Source organism: Hypanus sabinus, chromosome 7 (genome assembly GCF_030144855.1).
Source record: "Hypanus sabinus isolate sHypSab1 chromosome 7, sHypSab1.hap1, whole genome shotgun sequence".
In the NCBI taxonomy this organism is placed as follows: Eukaryota; Metazoa; Chordata; class Chondrichthyes; order Myliobatiformes; family Dasyatidae; genus Hypanus; species Hypanus sabinus.
The window spans coordinates 109687997-109711274 of NC_082712.1; the positions used below are offsets into that span (position 1 = coordinate 109687997).

Sequence of the window (23278 nt, forward strand, 5' to 3'; positions counted from 1 at the left end):
AATGGTTCAGGGGCAGGAAGAGCTACTTAGAGTGCTTCAGGTAGGACAGGGAGGGAGGCAAAAGAGGTTGGGGTGTGGCACTGTTGATCAGAGATATTGTCACAGCTGCAGAAAAGGAGGAGGTCATGGAGGGATTGTCTACTGAGTCTCTGTGGGTGGAAGTTAGAAACAGGAAGGGGTCAATAACTCTACTGGGTGTTTTTTATAGACCACCCAATAGTAACAGGGGCATCAAGGAGCAGATTGGGAGACAAATTCTGGAAAGGTGTAATAATAACAGGCAACACAAGTGAATCTGCAGATGCTGGAAATAAATAAAAACACAAAATGCTGGCAGAACTCAGCAGGCCAGACAGCATTTTGTGTTTTTATGTAATAATAACGGTTGTTGTGGTGGGAGATTTTAATTTACCAAATATTGATTGGCATCTCCCTAGAGCAAGGGGTTTAGATGGGGTGGAATTTGTTAGGTGTGTTCAGGAAGGTTTCCTGAAACAATATGTAAATAAGCCTACAAGAGGAGAGGCTGTACTTGATCTGGTATTGGGAAATGAATCTGGTCAGGTGTCAGGTCTCTCAGTGAGAGAGCATTTCAGAGATAGTGATCACAATTCTATCTCCTTTACAATAGCATTAGTGAGGGATAGGAACAGACAAGTTAGGAAATCGTTTAATTGGAGTAAGGAGAGATATGAGGCTATCATGCAGGAACTTAGAAACATAGAAAACCTACAGCACAATACAGGCCCTTTTTTGTGGAGATTTGTGATATATATGATTATATGATATATATGTACAATGTCTGAAATACATCTTATGGAAATGTTTGTTTGATGATGAACTTCAATAAAAAATAAATTACAAAAAAAAAAGAAATTACATAGTGTTACCCATAGCTCTCTATTTTTCTAAGCTCCATGTACCTAACCAGGAGTCACTTAAAAGACCCTATCGTATCCGCCTCCACCACTGATACCAGCAGCCCAGTAGCATAAATTTGGAAGCATAAATTGGGAACAGATGTTCTCAGCAAAATGTACAGCAGAAATGTGGCAAACGTTTAGGGGATATTTGCATGGTGTTCTGCATAGACAGGGAAAGGATGGTAGAGTACAGGAACTGTGGAGTACAAAGGCTGTTGTAAATCTAGTCGAGAAGAATAGAAAAGCTTACAAAAGGTTCAAAAAACTAGGTAATGATAGAGATCTAGAAGATTATAAGGCTATAAGGAAGGAGCTTAAGAATGAAATTAGGAGAGCCAGAAGGGGACATGAGAAGGCCTTGGTGGACAGGATTAAGGAAAACCCCAAGGCATTCTACAAGTATGTAAGGAGCACGAGGATAAGACATGAGGGAAGAGGACCAACCAAGTGTGACAGTTGAAAAGTGAGGGAGATAGAGATACTTAATGAATACTTTGCTTCAGTATTCACTGTGGAAAATGATCTTGGCGATTGTAGGGATGACTTAGTGGATTGAAAAGCTTGAGCATATAGACATTAAGAAAGAGGATGTGCTGAAACTTTTGGAAAGTATCAAGTTGGAAAAGTCTCCGGGACTGGACAAGATGTACCTCAGGCTACTGTGGGAGGCGAGGGAGGAATTTGCTGAGCTTCTGGCGATGATCTTTGTATTATCAATGGGGACAGGAGAGGTTCTGAAGGATTGGAGGATTGCAGATGTTGTTCCCTTATTCAAGAAAGGGAGTAGAGAAATTATAGACCAATAAGTTGGTAAGCTGATGGAACAGATCATGAGAGGCAGGATTTATGAACACTTGGAGAGGCATAATATGAATAGGAATAGTCAGTATGGCTTTATGAAAGGCAGGTCGTGCCTTACGAGGCTGATTGAAATTTTTTGAGGATGTTACTAAAGACATTGAAGGTAGAGCAGTTGATTTAATGTATATGGATTTCAGAAAGACATTTGAAAAGGTACCCCATACAAGGCTTATTGAGAAAGTAAGGAGGCATGGGATCCAAGGGGTCTTGCTTTGTGGATCCAGAATTGGCATACCCACAGAAGGCAAAGAGTGGTTGTAGACAGGTCATATTCTGCATGGAGAATGGTGACCAGTGGTTTGCCTCAGGGATCTGTTCTGGGACCCCTTCTCCTTTATAATTGACCTGGATGAGCAAGTGGAGGGATGAGTTAGTAAATTTGCTGATGACACAAAAGTTGAGGGTGTTGTGGATAGTGTGGAGGGCTGTCAGACATTACAGAGCAGTCACCGATAGGATGCAAAACTGGGCTGAGAAGTGGCAGATGGAATTCAACCCAGATAAGTGTGAGGTGGTTTTATTTTGTTAGGTCAAATATGATGGCAGAATATAAAATTAATGGTAAGACTCTTAGCGGTGTGGAGGATCAGAGGGATCTTGGGGTCTGAGCCCACAGGACACTCAAAGCTGCTGCACAGGTTGACTCTGGTTAAGAAGGCATACAGTGCATTGGCCTTCATCAACCATGGGATTGAGTTTGAGCCGAGAAGTAATGTTATAGCTCTATAGGACCCTGGTCAGACCCCACTTGCAGTACTGTGCTCAGTTCTGGTCACCTCACTACTGGAAGGGTTTGGAAACCATAGAAAGGGTGCAAAGGAGATTTTCAAGGATGTTGCTTGGATTGAGGAGAATGCCTTATGAGAATAGGTTGAGTGAACTCAGCCTTTTCTCCTTGGAGTGACAGAGGATGAGAGGTGACCTGATAGAGGTGTATAGGATGATGAGAGGCATTGATCATGTGGATAGTCAGGCTTTTTCCCAGGGCTGAAATGGCTAACATGAGAGGGCACAGTTTTAAGGTGCTTGGAAGTAAGCACAGAGGAGATGTCGGGGATAAGTTTTTTTAACGCAGAGTGATGAGTGCGTGGAATGGGCTGCCAGTGATGGTGGTGGAGGCGGATACGATAGGGTCTTTTAAGAGACTCCTGTACAGGTACATGGAGCTTAGAAAAATAGAGGGCTATATAAGTAATTTTAAAGTAAGTACATTTGGCACAGCATTGTGGGCGAAAGGGCCTTTATTGTGCTGTAGGTTTTCTTTGTTTCTAGTCTGCGCTTAATAAAGGTGTGGGGAGGGGTCAAGGATAATGATTCAAAAATGGAAAACGAGTGGCAAGGAATGGTGGTAGGCCAGAAAGGTGGGAAGTTTTTAGGATCGAGCGTAAAAGACGAAAGACTCATAAGTAGAGAACACTGATTCTAAGAGAAAATTTGGATGTAATATCAAAACAACTAATAATTTCTGTGTAGGAAGAAAGGCAGCAAAGGCAAATCTGGAACATTCAGGATGAGGTTAGAGGGTCTGAGTTACAAGGAGAGGTTGCATAAACTAGGGACTTTGGAAGAGATTGAGGGGTGATCTGATAGAGATATACAAATGTAACACTTACCCAAAAGGCTGGTATATGTCTAGGGGAAACGGAGTTCCAGCCACTCACCAACCCACCTCCCGTACACGCAGGTGCTGTGAGAATCGAGTTTATGCCTCGCGCCTGCCAACAGTATCAAACCCACAACAAATACCGTTATGACATACACTTTATAAAGAGTTTACTAAAATTAAAAGAGTAGTAGGCAATACAATATATATATATATATACAAGGAAAAAAACAAAAGGCACCAACTTATCAAAGTTCAGTCTGTTTAGTGCACTCGTTGGAGCTCAATCAACGAACCAATCGACCCATCCGGCCGTCGCACCTGGGACCACCCCAGTGGTCTTACGAGCAGTCCAGCACACGTCCACCTTCCTTGGCCTCCTCCTCACACCCAAAAACCCGCGAAAACCCCTCCCCCAAGTTCCCAGCATCACAAGACACAATAACATTCCCCATTGATTAACAAATGAATACAATTACCATATCAGCCACTCTAAAGTGAAACAACGGCGAGAGAAACATTTATCCGACAAAGAAGCATTCCTGCTCGTAACAAACCAAAGAGGCCATTTTGAGTAACATACACAGGACATTGTACACAAGATCAGATGGGACAAGGTTAAAAACACACTATCTGTATCCCAGGAAGGGGGTGTAAAAAAAACCCAAAAGGGTATTGGTTTAAGATCAGAGGGAAGAGATTTAAAATGGACATTAGGAGGAGTTACTTCAGGCAAAGGGTGGTGAATATTTTGAATGTGCTGCCAGAGTATAGTAGTTGAGGTGAACACATCAGCAACATTTAAAAGCCATCTAGGTAAGTACCTGAGCTTTGGAGGGCTATAGGCCAAACACTTGGCAACAAGTTCACCATGGACAGGCAGGTCTGAGGAGCCTGGCTCTAAATGACATGTGTTAAATCAATTGTTTGAATGTTTGATTCTGCAAAATATCTCCAAGGAAACAGACTAATTTCAAATTAGTTTGTAAACTTCCAGACCACAAGGAATGAGGTTTCAGAGAAACTCGTGGGACTAAAGTTGGACAAATCACCAAGATATGACGGCAGGCATGCAAATGTTTTAGGTAAGGTCACAGAGACAGTCGACCCTTTGAAATTTTATCAAAACTTGCTAAATTCCACTATGGTGCCAGAAGGGAGGAGGACAGGAGCTGGGAACTATAGTTTAACATGTACTGTTGGCAAGATCTCTTCTAACTTTTGAGGAGTAGGTGTAGGAACTTGAAAGCCCAGATAACTAGACTAAAGAACATTTTCTTCCCCATTGCTATCAGACTTTTGAATCAATTACCTCTTCCTGGTACTGCTAACGCATTCTCAGACTCTTAACTCTACATTGATTGGTTAATTCTATTATTGTCACTTCGGCATTTGTTTTTTTGTTACTTCAGTTTATACAGGGTTATAAGTTGTTATGATGGCGCTGGAAGCATGGTGACACTTGAGCACTTCCCCCAGTACGATCTTCACTAATATGATATGACACAGATATATTTCACTGTATGTTTTGTACATGTGACAAATAAAGCTAATCTTTGCACCATTGTTATTTTGTGCTCATTGTATTTCTTATTGTCACGTATAGTGTTTACTTTGTGAGCTTCACATGAGCAAGGAATCTCATTACTCCCTGGTGTACGGGACAAGGAATTTCATTGCTCCCTGGTGTACGGGACCAGGAATCTCATTGCTCCCTGGTGTACGGGACAAGGAGTCTCATTGCTCCCTGGTGTACGGGACGATGAGTCTCACTGCTCCCTGGTGGACGGGACGACGAGTCTCATTGCTCCCTGGTGGACGGGACGACGAGTCTCATTGCTCCCTGGTGTACGGGACGACGAGACTCATTGCTCCCTGGTGGACGGGACGACGAGTCTCATTGCTCCCTGGTGTACGGGACGAGGAATCTCATTGCTCCCTGGTGTACGGGACAAGGAATCTCATTGTTCCCTGGTGGACGGGACGACGAGTCTCATTGCTCCCTGGTGGACGGGACGAGGAATCTCATTGCTCCCTGGTGGACGGGACGAGGAATCTCATTGCTCCCTGGTGTACGGGACGACGAGTCTCATTGCTCCCTGGTGGACGGGACGACGAGTCTCATTGCTCCCTGGTGGGCGGGACAAGGAATCTCATTGCTCCCTGGTGGACGGGACGAGGAATCTCATTGCTCCCTGGTGGACGGGACGAGGAATCTCATTGCTCCCTGGTGGACGGGACGACGAGTCTCATTGCTCCCTGGTGGACGGGACCAGGAGTCTCATTGCTCCCTGGTGTACGGGACCAGGAATCTCATTGCTCCCTGGTGGACGGGACGACGAGTCTCATTGCTCCCTGGTGTACGGGACGAGGAATCTCATTGCTCCCTGGTGTACGGGACCAGGAATCTCATTGCTCCCTGGTGTACGGGACCAGGAATCTCATTGCTCCCTGGTGTACGGGACCAGGAATCTCATTGCTCCCTGGTGTACGGGACAAGGAATCTCATTGCTCCCTGGTGGACGGGACGAGGAATCTCATTGCTCCCTGGTGGACGGGACGACGAGTCTCATTGCTCCCTGGTGGAAGGGACGAGGAATCTCATTGCTCCCTGGTGGACGGGACGACGAGTCTCATTGCTCCCTGGTGGACGGGATGACGAGTCTCATTGCTCCCTGGTGGACGGGACGCGGAATCTCATTGCTCCCTGGTGGACGGGACGACGAGTCTCATTGCTCCCTGGTGTACGGGACGAGGAATCTCATTGCTCCCTGGTGGACGGGACAACGAGTCTCATTGCTCCCTGGTGTACGGGACGAGGAACCTCATTGCTCCCTGGTATACGGGACCAGGAATCTCATTGCTCCCTGGTGGACGGGACGACGAGTCTCATTGCTCCCTGGTGAACGGGACGACGAGTCTCATTGCTCCCTGGTGGACGGCATGACGACTCTCATTGCTCCCTGGTGGACGGGAAGACGAGTCTCATTGCTCCCTGGTGTACGGGACGACGAGTCTCATTGCACCCTGGTGTACGGGACGACGAGTCTCATTACTCCCTGGTGTATGGGACCAGGAATCTCATTGCTCACTGGTGTATGGGACGAGGAATCTCATTGCTCCCTGGTGTACGGGACGAGGAATCTCATTGCTCCCTGGTGTACGGAACGAGGAATCTCATTGCTCCCTGGTGTACGGGACGAGGAATCTCATTGCTCCCAGGTGGACGGGACGAGGAATCTCATTGCTCCCAGGTGGACGGGACGAGGAATCTCATTGCTCCCCGGTGGACGGGACGAGGAATCTCATTGCTCCCCGGTGGACGGGACGACGAGTCTCATTGCTCCCCGGTGGACGGGACGAGGAATCTCATTGCTCCCCGGGGGACGGGACGAGGAATCTCATTGCTCCCCGGTGGACGGGACGAGGAATCTCATTGCTCCCTGGTGTACGGGACGAGGAATCTCATTGCTCCCTGGTGTACGGGACGACAACTCTCATTGCTCCCTGGTGGGCGGGACAAGGAGTCTCATTGCTCCCTGGTGGACGGGACGAGGAGTCTCATTGCTCCCTGGTGGACGGGACGAGGAATCTCATTGCTCCCTGGTGTACGGGACGAGGAATCTCATTGCTCCCTGGTGGACAGGACAAGGAATCTCATTGCTCCCAGGTGGACGGGACGAGGAATCTCATTGCTCCCCGGTGGACGGGACGAGGAATCTCATTGCTCCCCGGTGGACGGGACGAGGAATCTCATTGCTCCCTGGTGTACGGGATGAGGAATCTCATTGCTCCCTGGTGTACGGGACGACAACTCTCATTGCTCCCTGGTGGACGGGACAAGGAGTCTCATTGCTCCCCGGTGGACGGGACGAGGAATCTCATTGCTCCCCGGGGGACGGGACGAGGAATCTCATTGCTCCCCGGTGGACGGGACGAGGAATCTCATTGCTCCCTGGTGTACGGGACGAGGAATCTCATTGCCCCCTGGTGGACGGGACGAGGAATCTCATTGCTCCCTGGTGGACAGGACAAGGAATCTCATTGCTCCCTGGAGGACGGGACGACGAATCTCATTGCTCCCTGGTGGACGGGACGACGAGTCTCATTGCTCCCTGGTGGATGGGACGAGGAATCTCATTGCTCCCTGGTGGACGGGACGAGGAATCTCATTGCTCCCTGGTGTACGGGACCAGGAATCTCATTGCTCCCTGTTGTACGGGACGAGGAATCTCATTGCTCCCTGGTGTACGGGACGAGGAATCTCATTGCTCCCTGGTGTACGGGACGAGGAATCTCATTGCTCCCTGGTGGACAGGACCAGGAATCTCATTGCTCCCTGGTGTACGGGACGAGGAATCTCATTGCTCCCTGGTGTACGGGACCAGGAATCTCATTGCTCCCTGGTGTACGGGACCAGGAATCTCATTGCTCCCTGGTGGACGGGACGACGAGTCTCATTGCTCCCTGGTGTACGGGACGACGACTCTCATTGCTCCCCGGTGTACGGGACGAGGAATCTCTTTGCTCCCCGGTGTACGGGACCAGGAAACTCATTGCTCCCTGGTGGACGGAACGACGAGTCTCATTGCTCCCTGGTATACGGGACAAGGAGTCTCATTGCTCCCTGGTTGACGGGACGACGAGTCTCATTGCTCCCTGGTGGACGGGACGAGGAATCTCATTGCTCCCTTGGGGACGGGACGAGGAATCTCATTGCTCACTGGTGTACGGGACGAGGAATCTCATTGCTCCCCGGTGTACGGGACCAGGAATCTCATTGCTCCCTGGTGGACGGAACGACGAGTCTCATTGCTCCCTGGTGGACGGGACAAGGAGTCTCATTGCTCCCTGGGGACGGGACGAGGAATCTCATTGCTCCCTGGTGGACAGGACGAGGAATCTCATTGCTCCCTGGTGGACAGGACGAGGAATCTCATTGCTCCCTGGTGGACGGGACGAGGAGTCTCATTGCTCCCTGGTGGACGGGACGAGGAATCTCATTGCTCCCTGGAGGACGGGACGACGAATCTCATTGCTCCCTGGTGGACGGGACGACGAGTCTCATTGCTCCCTGGTGGACGGGACGAGGAGTCTCATTGCTCCCTGGTGTACGGGACGAGGAATCTCATTGCTCCCCGGTGGACGGGACGAGGAATCTCATTGCTCCCTGGTGGACGGGACGAGGAGTCTCATTGCTCCCTGGGGACGGGACGAGGAATCTCATTGCTCCCTGGGGACGGGACGTGGAATCTCATTTCTCCCTGGTGGACAGGACGAGGAATCTCATTGCTCCCTGGTGGACGGGACAAGGAGTCTCATTGCTCCCTGTTGGATGGGACAAGGAATCTCATTGCTCCCTGGAGGACGGGACGAGGAATCTCATTGCTCCCTGGAGGACGGGACGACGAATCTCATTGCTCCCTGGTGGACGGGACGACGAGTCTCATTGCTCCCTGGTGGACGGGACGAGGAGTCTCATTGCTCCCTGGTGTACGGGACGAGGAATCTCATTGCTCCCTGTTCTACGGGACGAGGAATCTCATTGCTCCCTGGTGTACGGGACGAGGAATCTCATTGCTCCCCGGTGTACGGGACGAGGAATCTCATTGCTCCCCGGTGGACGGGACGAGGAATCTCATTGCTCCCCGGTGGACGGGACGAGGAATCTCATTGCTCCCCGGTGGACGGGACCAGGAATCTCATTGCTCCCCGGTGGACGGGACGAGGAATCTCATTGCTCCCCGGTGGACGGGACGAGGAATCTCATTGCTCCCTGGTGTACGGGACGAGGAATCTCATTGCTCCCTGGTGGACAGGACAAGTAATCTCATTGCTCCCTGGAGGACGGGACGACGAATCTCATTGCTCCCTGGTGGACGGAACGATGAGTCTCATTGCTCCCTGGTGGACGGGACGAGGAATCTCATTGCTCCCTGGTGGACGGGACGAGGAATCTCATTGCTCCCCGGTGGACGGGACCAGGAATCTCATTGCTCCCCGGTGGACGGGACGAGGAATCTCATTGCTCCCCGGTGGACGGGACGAGGAATCTCATTGCTCCCCGGTGGACGGGACCAGGAATCTCATTGCTCCCCGGTGGACGGGACGAGGAATCTCATTGCTCCCCGGTGGACGGGACGAGGAATCTCATTACTCCCTGGTGTACGGGACGAGGAATCTCATTGCTCCCTGGTGGACAGGACAAGTAATCTCATTGCTCCCTGGAGGACGGGACGACGAATCTCATTGCTCCCTGGTGGACGGGACGACGAGTCTCATTGCTCCCTGGTGGATTGGACGAGGAATCTCATTGCTCCCTGGTGGACGGGACGACGAGTCTCATTGCTCCCTGGTGGATGGGACGAGGAATCTCATTGCTCCCTGGTGGACGGGACGAGGAATCTCATTGCTCCCTGGTGTACGGGACCAGGAATCTCATTGCTCCCTGTTCTACGGGACGAGGAATCTCATTGCTCCCTGGTGTACGGGACGAGGAATCTCATTGCTCCCTGGTGTACGGGACCAGGAATCTCATTGCTCCCTGGTGTACGGGACCAGGAATCTCAATGCTCCCTGATGGATTGGACGAGGAATCTCATTGCTCCCTGGTGGACGGGACGACGAGTCTCATTGCTCCCTGGTGTACGGGACCAGGAATCTCATTGCTCCCTGGTGTACGGGACCAGGAATCTCATTGCTCCCTGGTGTACGGGACCAGGAATCTCAATGCTCCCTGATGGATTGGACGAGGAATCTCATTGCTCCCTGGTGGACGGGACGACGAGTCTCATTGCTCCCTGGTGTACGGGACGACGACTCTCATTGCTCCCTGGTGTACGGGACGAGGAATCTCTTTGCTCCCCGGTGGACGGGACGAGGAATCTCATTGCTCCCTGGTGGACGGGACGAGGAATCTCATTGCTCCCTGGTGGACGGGACGAGGAATCTCATTGCTCCCTGGTGGACGGGACGAGGAATCTCATTGCTCCCTGGTGGACGGAACAAGGAGTCTCATTGCTCCCTGGTGGACGGGACGAGGAATCGCATTGCTCCCTGGTGGACGGGACGAGGAATCTCATTGCTCCCTGGTATACGGGACGACGAGTCTCATTGCTCCCTGGTGTTCGGGACGACGACTCTCATTGCTCCCCGGTGTACGGGATGAGGAATCTCTTTGCTCCCCGGTGTACGGGACGAGGAATCTCATTGCTCCCCGGTGTACGGGACCAGGAATCTCATTGCTCCCTGGTGGACGGAACGACGAGTCTCATTGCTCCCTGGTGGACGGAACGACGAGTCTCATTGCTCCCTGGTGTACGGGACAAGGAGTCTCATTGCTCCCTGGTGGACGGGACGAGGAATCTCATTGCTCCCTGGTGGACGGGACGAGGAATCTCATTGCTCCCTGGTGGACGGGACGAGGAATCTCATTGCCCCCTGGTGGACGGAAGGACGAGTCTCATTGCTCCCTGGTGTACGGGACGAGGAGTCTCATTGCTCCCTGGTGGACGGGACGAGGAATCTCATTGCTCCCTGGTGGACGGGACGAGGAATCTCATTGCTCCCTGGTATACGGGACGACGAGTCACATTGCTCCCTGGTGTTCTGGACGAGGAATCTCATTGCTCCCTGGTGTACGAGACAAGGAGTCTCATTGCTCCCTGGTGGACGGGACGACGAGTCTCATTGCTCCCTTGGGGACGGGATGAGGAATCTCATTGCTCCCTGGTGTACGGGACGAGGAATCTCATTGTTCCCCGGTGTACGGGACCAGGAATCTCATTGCTCCCTGGTGGACGGAACGACGAGTCTCATTGCTCCCTGGTGGACGGGACAAGGAGTCTCATTGCTCCCTGGGGACGGGACGAGGAATCTCATTGCTCCCTGGTGGACAGGACGAGGAATCTCATTGCTCCCTGGTGGACGGGACAAGGAGTCTCATTGCTCCCTGGAGGACGGGACGACGAATCTCATTGCTCCCTGGTGGACGGGACGACGAGTCTCATTGCTCCCTGGTGGACGGGACGAGGAGTCTCATTGCTCCCTGGTGTACGGGACGAGGAATCTCATTGCTCCCTGGTGGACGGGACGAGGAGTCTCATTGCTCCCTGGGGACGCGACGAGGAATCTCATTGCTCCCTGGGGACGGGACGTGGAATCTCATTGCTCCCTGGTGGACAGGACGAGGAATGTCATTGCTCCCTGGTGGACGGGACGAGGAGTCTCATTGCTCCCTGGTGGACGGGATGACGAGTCTCATTGCTCCCTGGTGTACGGGACGAGGAATCTCATTGCTCCCTGTTGTACGGGATGAGGAATCTCATTGCTCCCCGGTGGACGGGACGAGGAATCTCATTGCTCCCCGGTGGACGGGACGAGGAGTCTCATTGCTCCCTGGTGTACGGGACGAGGAATCTCATTGCTCCCTGGTGTACGGGACGAGGAATCTCATTGCTCCCAGGTGGACGGGACGAGGAATCTCATTGCTCCCAGGTGGACGGGACGAGGAATCTCATTGCTCCCCGGTGGACGGGACGAGGAATCTCATTGCTCCCCGGTGGACGGGACGAGGAATCTCATTGCTCCCCGGTGGACGGGACGAGGAATCTCATTGCTCCCCGGTGGACGGGATGACGAGTCTCATTGCTCCCCGGTGGACGGGGCGACGAGTCTCATTGTTCCCCGGTGGACGGGGCGACGAGTCTCATTGCTCCCCGGTGGACGGGACCAGGAATCTCATTGCTCCCCCGGTGGACGGGACGAAGAATCTCATTGCTCCCCGGTGGACGGGACGAGGAATCTCATTGCTCCCCGGTGGACGGGACGAGGAATCTCATTGCTCCCCGGTGGACGGGACGAGGAATCTCATTGCTCCCCGGTGGACAGGACGAGGAATCTCATTGCTCCCAGGTGGACGGGACCAGGAATCTCATTGCTCCCCGGTGGACGGGACGAGGAATCTCATTGCTCCCTGGTGGAAGGGACGACGAGTCTCATTGCTCCCTGGTGGACGGGACGACGAGTCTCATTGCTCCCTGGTGGACGGGACGAGGAATCTCATTGCTCTCTGGAGGACGGGACGAGGAATCTCATTGCTCCCTAGTGGACGGGACGACGAGTCTCATTGCTCCCTGGTGTACGGGACAAGGAGTCTCATTGCTCCCTGGTGGACGGGACAAGGAATCTCATTGCTCCCTGGTGGACAGGACGAGGAATCTCATTGCTCCCTGGTATACGGGACGACGAGTCTCATTGCTCCCTGGTGTACGGGACGAGGAATCTCATTGCTCCCTTTTGTACGGGACGACGCGTCTCATTGCTCCCCGGTGGACGGGACGACGAGTCTCATTGCTCCCCGGTGTACGGGACCAGGAATCTCATTGCTCCCTGGTGGACGGGACCAGGAATCTCATTGCTCCCTGGTGTACGGGACAAGGAGTCTCATTGCTCCCTGGTGGACGGGACGAGGAATCTCATTGCTCCCTGGTGGACTGGACGAGGAATCTCATTGCTCGCTGGTGGACGGGACGAGGAATCTCATTGCTCCCTCGTGGACCGGACGAGGAATCTCATTGCTCCCTGGTGGACCGGACGAGGAATCTCATTGCTCCCTGGTGGACGGGACGACGAGTCTCATTGCTCCCTGGTGTACGGGACGAGGAATCTCATTGCTCCCTGGTGTACGGGATAAGGAGTCTCATTGCTCCCTGGTGGACGGGACGACGAGTCTCATTGCTCCCTGGTGGACAGGACGAGAAATCTCATTGCTCCCTGGAGGACGGGACGAGGAATCTCATTGCTCCCTGGTGGACGGGACGAGGAATCTCATTGCTCCCTGGTGGACGTGACGAGGAATCTCATTGCTCCCTGGTGGACGTGACGAGGAATCTCATTGCTCCCTGGTGGACGGGACGAGGAATATCATTGCTCCCTGGTGGACGGGACGAGGAATATCATTGCTCCCTGGTGGACGGGACGAGGAATCTCATTGCTCCCTGGTGGACGGGACGAGGAATCTCATTGCTCCCTGGTGGACAGGACGAGGAATCTCATTGCTCCCTAGTGGACGGGACGAGGAATCTCATTGCTCCCTGGTGGACAGGACGAGGAATCTCATTGCTCCCTGGTGTACGTGACGACGAGTCTCATTGCTCCCTGGTGTACGTGACGACGAGTCTCATTGCTCCCTGGTGGACGTGACGAGGAATCTCATTTCCCTGGTGTACGGGACGAGGAATCTCATTGCTCCCTGGTATACGGGACGACGAGTCTCATTGCTCCCTGGAGTACGGGACAAGGAGTCTCATTGCTCCCTGGTGTACGGGACGACGAGTCTCATTGCTCCCTGGTGGACGGGACGACGAATCTCATTGCTCCCTGGTGGACGGGACGAGGAGTCTCATTGCTCCCTGGTGTACGGGACGAGGAATTTCATTGCTCCCTGGTGGACGGGACGAGGAGTCTTATTGCTCCCTGGTGGACGGGACGAGGAGTCTCATTGCTCCCTGGGGACGCGACGAGGAATCTCATTGCTCCCTGGGGACGGGACGTGGAATCTCATTGCTCCCTGGTGGACAGGACGAGTAATCTCATTGCTCCCTGGTGGACGGGACGAGGAGTCTCATTGCTCCCTGGTGGACGGGACCAGGAATCTCATTGCTCCCTGGAGGACGGGACGACGAATCTCATTGCTCCCTGGAGGACGGGACGACGAATCTCATTGCTCCCTGGTGGACGGGACGACGAGTCTCATTGCTCCCTGGTGGACGGGATGACGAGTCTCATTGCTCCCTGGTGTACGGGATGAGGAATCTCATTGCTCCCTGTTGTACGGGACGAGGAATCTCATTGCTCCCTGGTGTACGGGACGAGGAATCTCATTGCTCCCTGGTGTACGGGACGAGGAATCTCATTGCTCCCAGGTGGACGGGACGAGGAATCTCATTGCTCCCTGGTGGACGGGACGAGGAATCTCATTGCTCCCCGGTGGACGGGATGACGAGTCTCATTGCTCCCCGGTGGACGGGGCGACGAGTCTCATTGCTCCCCGGTGGACGGGGCGACGAGTCTCATTGCTCCCCGGTGGACGGGACCAGGAATCTCATTGCTCCCCCGGTGGACGGGACGAAGAATCTCATTGCTCCCCGGTGGACGGGACGAGGAATCTCATTGCTCCCCGGTGGACGGGACGAGGAATCTCATTGCTCCCCGGTGGACGGGACGAGGAATCTCATTGCTCCCCGGTGGACGGGACGAGGAATCTCATTGCTCCCAGGTGGACGGGACCAGGAATCTCATTGCTCCCCGGTGGACGGGACGAGGAATCTCATTGCTCCCTGGTGGACGGGACGACGAGTCTCATTGCTCCCTGGTGGAAGGGACGACGAGTCTCATTGCTCCCTGGTGGACGGGACGACGAGTCTCATTGCTCCCTGGTGGACGGGACGAGGAATCTCATTGCTCCCTGGAGGACGGGACGAGGAATCTCATTGCTCCCTAGTGGACGGGACGACGAGTCTCATTGCTCCCTGGTGTACGGGACAAGGAGTCTCATTGCTCCCTGGTGGACGGGACAAGGAATCTCATTGCTCCCTGGTGGACAGGACGAGGAATCTCATTGCTCCCTGGTATACGGGACGACGAGTCTCATTGCTCCCTGGTGTACGGGACGAGGAATCTCATTGCTCCCTTTTGTACAGGACGACGCGTCTCATTGCTCCCCGGTGGACGGGACGACGAGTCTCATTGCTCCCCGGTGTACGGGACCAGGAATCTCATTGCTCCCTGGTGGACGGGACCAGGAATCTCATTGCTCCCTGGTGTACGGGACAAGGAGTCTCATTGCTCCCTGGTGGACGGGACGAGGAATCTCATTGCTCCCTGGTGGACTGGACGAGGAATCTCATTGCTCGCTGGTGGACGGGACGAGGAATCTCATTGCTCCCTCGTGGACAGGACGAGGAATCTCATTGCTCCCTGGTGGACCGGACGAGGAATCTCATTGCTCCCTGGTGGACGGGACGACGAGTCTCATTGCTCCCTGGTGGACGGGACGAGGAATCTCATTGCTCCCTGGTGTACGGGACGAGGAATCTCATTGCTCCCTGGTGTACGGGACGAGGAATCTCATTGCTCCCTGTTGTACGGGACGAGGAATCTCATTGCTCCCTGGTGTACGGGACGAGGAATCTCATTGCTCCCTGGTGTACGGGATAAGGAGTCTCATTGCTCCCTGGTGGACGGGACGACGAGTCTCATTGCTCCCTGGTGGACAGGACGAGAAATCTCATTGCTCCCTGGAGGACGGGACGAGGAATCTCATTGCTCCCTGGTGGACGGGACGACGAGTCTCATTGCTCCCTGGTGGACAGGACAAGGAGTCTCATTGCTCCCTGGTGGACGGGACGAGGAATCTCATTGCTCCCTGGTGGACGGGACGAGGAATCTCATTGCTCCCTGGTGGACGTGACGAGGAATCTCATTGCTCCCTGGTGGACGGGACGAGGAATATCATTGCTCCCTGGTGGACGGGACGAGGAATCTCATTGCTCCCTGGTGGACGGGACGAGGAATCTCATTGCTCCCTGGTGGACAGGACGAGGAATCTCATTGCTCCCTGGTGGACGGGACGAGGAATCTCATTGCTCCCTGGTGGACAGGACGAGGAATCTCATTGCTCCCTGGTGTACGGGACGACGAGTCTCATTGCTCCCTGGTGTACGGGACGACGAGTCTCATTGCTCCCTGGTGGACGTGATGAGGAATTTCATTTCCCTGGTGTACGGGACGAGGAATCTCATTGCTCCCTGGTATACGGGACGACGAGTCTCATTGCTCCCTGGTGGACAGGACGAGGAATCTCATTGCTCCCTGTAGTACGGGACAAGGAGTCTCATTGCTCCCTGGTGTACGGGACGACGAGTCTCATTGCTCCCTGGTGGACGGGACGACGAGTCTCATTGCTCCCTGGAGTACGGGACAAGGAATCTCATTGCTCCCTGGTGGACAGGACGAGGAATCTCATTGCTCCCTGGTATACGGGACGACGAGTCTCATTGCTCCCTGGTGTACGGGACGAGGAATCTCATTGCTCCCTTTTGTACAGGACGACGCGTCTCATTGCTCCCCGGTGGACGGGACGACGAGTCTCATTGCTCCCCGGTGTACGGGACCAGGAATCTCATTGCTCCCTGGTGGACGGGACCAGGAATCTCATTGCTCCCTGGTGTACGGGACAAGGAGTCTCATTGCTCCCTGGTGGACGGGACGAGGAATCTCATTGCTCCCTGGTGGACTGGACGAGGAATCTCATTGCTCGCTGGTGGACGGGACGAGGAATCTCATTGCTCCCTCGTGGACAGGACGAGGAATCTCATTGCTCCCTGGTGGACCGGACGAGGAATCTCATTGCTCCCTGGTGGACGGGACGACGAGTCTCATTGCTCCCTGGTGGACGGGACGAGGAATCTCATTGCTCCCTGGTGTACGGGACGAGGAATCTCATTGCTCCCTGGTGTACGGGACGAGGAATCTCATTGCTCCCTGTTGTACGGGACGAGGAATCTCATTGCTCCCTGGTGTACGGGACGAGGAATCTCATTGCTCCCTGGTGTACGGGATAAGGAGTCTCATTGCTCCCTGGTGGACGGGACGACGAGTCTCATTGCTCCCTGGTGGACAGGACGAGAAATCTCATTGCTCCCTGGAGGACGGGACGAGGAATCTCATTGCTCCCTGGTGGACGGGACGACGAGTCTCATTGCTCCCTGGTGGACAGGACAAGGAGTCTCATTGCTCCCTGGTGGACGGGACGAGGAATCTCATTGCTCCCTGGTGGACGGGACGAGGAATCTCATTGCTCCCTGGTGGACGTGACGAGGAATCTCATTGCTCCCTGGTGGACGGGACGAGGAATATCATTGCTCCCTGGTGGACGGGACGAGGAATCTCATTGCTCCCTGGTGGACGGGACGAGGAATCTCATTGCTCCCTGGTGGACGGGACGAGGAATCTCATTGCTCCCTGGTGGACGGGACGAGGAATCTCATTGCTCCCTGGTGGACAGGACGAGGAATCTCATTGCTCCCTGGTGTACGGGACGACGAGTCTCATTGCTCCCTGGTGTACGGGACGACGAGTCTCATTGCTCCCTGGTGGACGTGACGAGGAATCTCATTTCCCTGGTGTACGGGACGAGGAATCTCATTGCTCCCTGGTATACGGGACGACGAGTCTCATTGCTCCCTGGTGGACAGGACGAGGAATCTCATTGCTCCCTGTAGTACGGGACAAGGAGTCTCATTGCTCCCTGGTGTACGGGACGACGAGTCTCATTGCTCCCTGGTGGACGGGACGACGAGTCTCATTGCTCCCTGGAGTACGGGACAAGGAGTCTCATTGCTCCCTGGTGTACGGGACGCGGAGTCTCATTGCTCCCTGGTGTACGGGACGAGGAATCTCATTGCTCCCTGGTGTACGGGACCAGGAATCTCATTGCTCCCTGGTTTACGGGACGAGGAGTCTCATTGCTCCCTGGTTTACGGGACGAGGAATCTCATTGCTCCCTGGTGTACGGGACGAGGAATCTCATTGCTCCCTGGTGTACGGGACGAGGAATCTCATTGCTCCCTGGTGTACGGGACAAGGAGTCTCATTGCTCCCTGGTGGACGGGACGACGAGTCTCATTGCTCCCTGGTGGACAGGACGAGGAATCTCATTGCTCCCTGGTGTACGGGACAAGGAGTCTCATTGCTCCCTGGTGGACGGGACGACGAGTCTCATTGCTCCCTGGTGGACGGGACAAGGAGTCTCATTGCTCCCTGGTGGACGGGACAAGGAGTCTCATTGCTCCCTGGTGGACGGGACGAGGAATCTCATTGCTCCCTGGTGTACGGGACGAGGAATCTCATTGCTCCCTGGTGGACAGGACGAGGAATCTCATTGCTCCCTGGTGTATGGGACGAGGAATCTCATTGCTCCCCGGTGTACGGGACCAGGAATCTCATTGCTCCCTGGTGGACGGAACGATGATTCTCATTGCTCCCTGGTGGACGGGACAAGGAGTCTCATTGCTCCCTGGTGGACGGGACAAGGAGTCTCATTGCTCCCTGGGGACGGGACGAGGAATCTCATTGCTCCCTGGTGGACAGGACGAGGAATCTCATTGCTCCCTGCTGGACAGGACGAGGAATCTCATTGCTCCCTGGTGGACGGGACAAGGAGTCTCATTGCTCCCTGGAGGACGGGACGAGGAATCTCATTGCTCCCTGGAGGACGGGACGAGGAATCTCATTGCTCCCTGGAGGACGGGACGACGAATCTCATTGCTCCCTGGTGGACGGGACGACGAGTCTCATTGCTCCCTGGTGGACGGGACGAGGAGTCTCATTGCTCCCTGGTGTACGGGACGAGGAATCTCATTGCTCCCTGTTGTACGGGACGAGTAATCTCATTGCTCCCTGGTGTACGGGACGAGGAATCTCATTGCTCCCAGGTGGACGGGATGAGGAATCTCATTGCTCCCTGGTGTACGGGACGACGAGTCTCATTGCTCCCTGGAGTACGGGACAAGGAGTCTCATTGCTCCCTGGTGTACGGGACGCGGAGTCTCATTGCTCCCTGGTGTACGGGACGAGGAATCTCATTGCTCCCTGGTGTACGGGACCAGGAATCTCATTGCTCCCTGGTTTACGGGACGAGGAGTCTCATTGCTCCCTGGTTTACGGGACGAGGAATCTCATTGCTCTCTGGTGTACGGGACGAGGAATCTCATTGCTCCCTGGTGTACGGGACGAGGAATCTCATTGCTCCCTGGTGTACGGGACAAGGAGTCTCATTGCTCCCTGGTGCACGGGACGACGAGTCTCATTGCTCCCTGGTGGACAGGACGAGGAATCTCATTGCTCCCTGGTGTACGGGACAAGGAGTCTCATTGCTCCCTGTTGGACGGGACGACGAGTCTCATTGCTCCCTGGTGGACGGGACAAGGAGTCTCATTGCTCCCTGGTGGACGGGACAAGGTGTCTCATTGCTCCCTGGTGGACGGGACGAGGAATCTCATTGCTCCCTGGTGTACGGGACGAGGAATCTCATTGCTCCCTGGTGGACAGGACGAGGAATCTCATTGCTCCCTGGTGTACGGGACCAGGAATCTCATTGCTCCCTGGTGGACAGGACGAGAAATCTCATTGCTCCCTGGAGGACGGGACGAGGAATCTCATTGCTCCCTGGTGGACGGGACGACGAGTCTCATTGCTCCCTGGTGGACAGGACAAGGAGTCTCATTGCTCCCTGGTGGACGGGACGAGGAATCTCATTGCTCCCTGGTGGACGGGACGAGGAATCTCATTGCTCCCTGGTGGACGTGACGAGGAATCTCATTGCTCCCTGGTGGACGGGACGAGGAATATCATTGCTCCCTGGTGGACGGGACGAGGAATCTCATTGCTCCCTGGTGGACAGGACGAGGAATCTCATTGCTCCCTGGTGGACAGGACGAGGAATCTCATTGCTCCCTGGTGGACGGGACGAGGAATCTCATTGCTCCCTGGTGGACAGGACGAGGAATCTCATTGCTCCCTGGTGTACGGGACGACGAGTCTCATTGCTCCCTGGTGTACGGGACGACGAGTCTCATTGCTCCCTGGTGGACGTGACGAGGAATCTCATTTCCCTGGTGTACGGGACGAGGAATCTCATTGCTCCCTGGTATACGGGACGACGAGTCTCATTGCTCCCTGGTGGACAGGACGAGGAATCTCATTACTCCCTGGAGTACGGGACAAGGAGTCTCATTGCTCCCTGGTGTACGGGACGACGAGTCTCATTGCTCCCTGGTGGACGGGACGACGAGTCTCATTGCTCCCTGGAGTACGGGACAAGGAGTCTCATTGCTCCCTGGTGTACGGGACGCGGAGTCTCATTGCTCCCTGGTGTACGGGACGAGGAATCTCATTGCTCCCTGGTGTACGGGACCAGGAATCTCATTGCTCCCTGGTTTACGGGACGAGGAGTCTCATTGCTCCCTGGTTTACGGGACGAGGAATCTCATTGCTCCCTGGTGTACGGGACGAGGAATCTCATTGCTCCCCGGTGTACGGGACGAGGAATCTCATTGCTCCCTGGTGTACGGGACAAGGAGTCTCATTGCTCCCAGGTGGACGGGACAAGGAGTCTCATTGCTCCCTGGTGGACGGGACAAGGAGTCTCATTGCTCCCTGGTGGACGGGACGAGGAATCTCATTGCTCCCTGGTGTACGGGACGAGGAATCTCATTGCTCCCTGGTGGACAGGACGAGGAATCTCATTGCTCCCCGGTGTATGGGACGAGGAATCTCATTGCTCCCCGGTGTACGGGACCAGGAATCTCATTGCTCCCTGGTGGACGGAACGATGATTCTCATTGCTCCCTGGTGGACGGGACAAGGAGTCTCATTGCTCCCTGGGGACGGGACGAGGAATCTCATTGCTCCCTGGTGGACAGGACGAGGAATCTCATTGCTCCCTGCTGGACAGGACGAGGAATCTCATTGCTCCCTGGTGGACGGGACAAGGAGTCTCATTGCTCCCTGGAGGACGGGACGAGGAATCTCATTGCTCCCTGGAGGACGGGACGAGGAATCTCATTGCTCCCTGGAGGACGGGACGACGAATCTCATTGCTCCCTGGTGGACGGGACGACGAGTCTCATTGCTCCCTGGTGGACGGGACGAGGAGTCTCATTGCTCCCTGGTGGACGGGACGAGGAATCTCATTGCTCCCTGTTGTACGGGACGAGGAATCTCATTGCTCCCTGGTGTACGGGACGAGGAATCTCATTGCTCCCAGGTGGACGGGATGAGGAATCTCATTGCTCCCTGGTGTACGGGACGACGAGTCTCATTGCTCCCTGGAGTACGGGACAAGGAGTCTCATTGCTCCCTGGTGTACGGGACGCGGAGTCTCATTGCTCCCTGGTGTACGGGACGAGGAATCTCATTGCTCCCTGGTGTACGGGACCAGGAATCTCATTGCTCCCTGGTTTACGGGACGAGGAGTCTCATTGCTCCCTGGTTTACGGGACGAGGAGTCTCATTGCTCTCTGGTGTACGGGACGAGGAATCTCATTGCTCTCTGTTGGACGGGAGGAGGAATCTCATTGCTCCCCGGTGGACGGGAGGAGGAATCTCATTGCTCCCCGGTGGACGGGACGAGGAATCTCATTGCTCCCCGGTGGACGGGACGAGGAATCTCATTGCTCCCCGGTGGACGGGATGACGAGTCTCATTGCTCCCCGGTGGACGGGGCGACGAGTCTCATTGCTCCCCGGTGGACGGGGCGACGAGTCTCATTGCTCCCCGGTGTACGGGACCAGGAATCTCATTGCTCCCCCGGTGGACGGGACGAAGAATCTCATTGCTCCCCGGTGGAAGCGACGAGGAATCTCATTGCTCCCCGGTGGATGGGACGAGGAATCTCATTGCTCCCCCGTGGACGGGACGAGGAATCTCATTGCTCCCCGGTGGATGGGACCAGGAATCTCATTGCTCCCCGGTGGACTGGACGAGGAATCTCATTGCTCCCTGGTATACGGGACGACAAGTCTCATTGCTCCCTGGTGTACGGGACGAGGAATCTCATTGCTCCCTGGTGTACGGGACAAGGAGTCTCATTGCTCCCTGGTGGAAGGGACGACGAGTCTCATTGCTCCCTGGTGGACGGGACGAGGAATCTCATTGCTCCCTGGAGGACGGGACGAGGAATCTCATTGCTCCCTGGTGGACGGGACGACGAGTCTCATTGCTCCCTGGTGTACGGGACAAGGAGTCTCATTGCTCCCTGGTGGATGGGACAAGGAATCTCATTGCTCCCTGGTGGACAGGACGAGGAATCTCATTGCTCCCTGGTATACGGGACGACGAGTCTCATTGCTCCCTGGTGTACGGGACGAGGAATCTCATTGCTCCCTTTTGTACGGGACGACGCGTCTCATTGCTCCCTGGTGGACGGGACGACGAGTCTCATTGCTCCCCGGTGTACGGGACCAGGAATCTCATTGCTCCCTGGTGGACGGGACCAGGAATCTCATTGCTCCCTGGTGTACGGGACAAGGAGTCTCATTGCTCCCTGGTGGACGGGACGAGGAATCTCATTGCTCCCTGGTGGACTGGACGAGGAATCTCATTGCTCGCTGGTGGACGGGACGAGGAATCTCATTGCTCCCTGGTGGACAGGACGAGGAATCTCACTGCTCCCTGGTGGACGGGACGAGGAATCTTATTGCTCCCTGGTGGACGGGACGAGGAATCTCATTGCTCCCTGGTGGACGGGACGACGAGTCTCATTGCTCCCTGGTGTACGGGACGAGGAATCTCATTGCTCCCTGGTGTACGGGACGAGGAATCTCATTGCTCCCTGGTGTACGGGATAAGGAGTCTCATTGCTCCCTGGTGGACGGGACGACGAGTCTCATTGCTCCCTGGTGGACAGGATGAGAAATCTCATTGCTCCCTGGAGGACGGGACGAGGAATCTCATTGCTCCCTGGTGGACGGGACGACGAGTCTCAATGCTCCCTGGTGGACAGGACAAGGAGTCTCATTGCTCCCTGGTGGACGGGACGAGGAATCTCATTGCTCCCTGGTGGACAGGACGAGGAATCTCATTGCTCCCTGGTGGACGAGACGAGGAATCTCATTGCTCCCTGGTGGACGGGACGAGGAATATCATTGCTCCCTGGTGGACGGGACGAGGAATCTCATTGCTCCCTGGTGGACAGGACGAGGAATCTCATTGCTCCCCGGTGGACAGGACGAGGAATCTCATTGCTCCCTGGTGGACGGGACGAGGAATCTCATTGCTCCCTGGTGGACAGGACGAGGAATCTCATTGCTCCCTGGTGTACGGGACG

General features: G+C 54.8%; 1 protein-coding gene across 8 annotated transcripts in view; it reads left to right on the forward strand.

Annotated features, from left to right (window-relative positions):
- LOC132397091 (lysosomal acid phosphatase-like) overlaps window positions 1–23278 on the forward strand; it is an 84195-nt gene that overhangs the window by 47725 nt on the left and 13192 nt on the right. For 2 of the 8 annotated variants that reach the window (XM_059975375.1, XM_059975374.1), the window contains exon 10: window positions 4385–4472. The exons of the other annotated variants lie outside the window; for them this stretch is intronic. In XM_059975375.1, the coding sequence (XP_059831358.1) occupies window positions 4385–4424 (40 nt within the window). In that variant the 3' untranslated portion in view covers window positions 4425–4472. The remainder of the gene's footprint in view (window positions 1–4384; window positions 4473–23278) is intronic. 8 annotated transcript variants of the gene reach the window in all.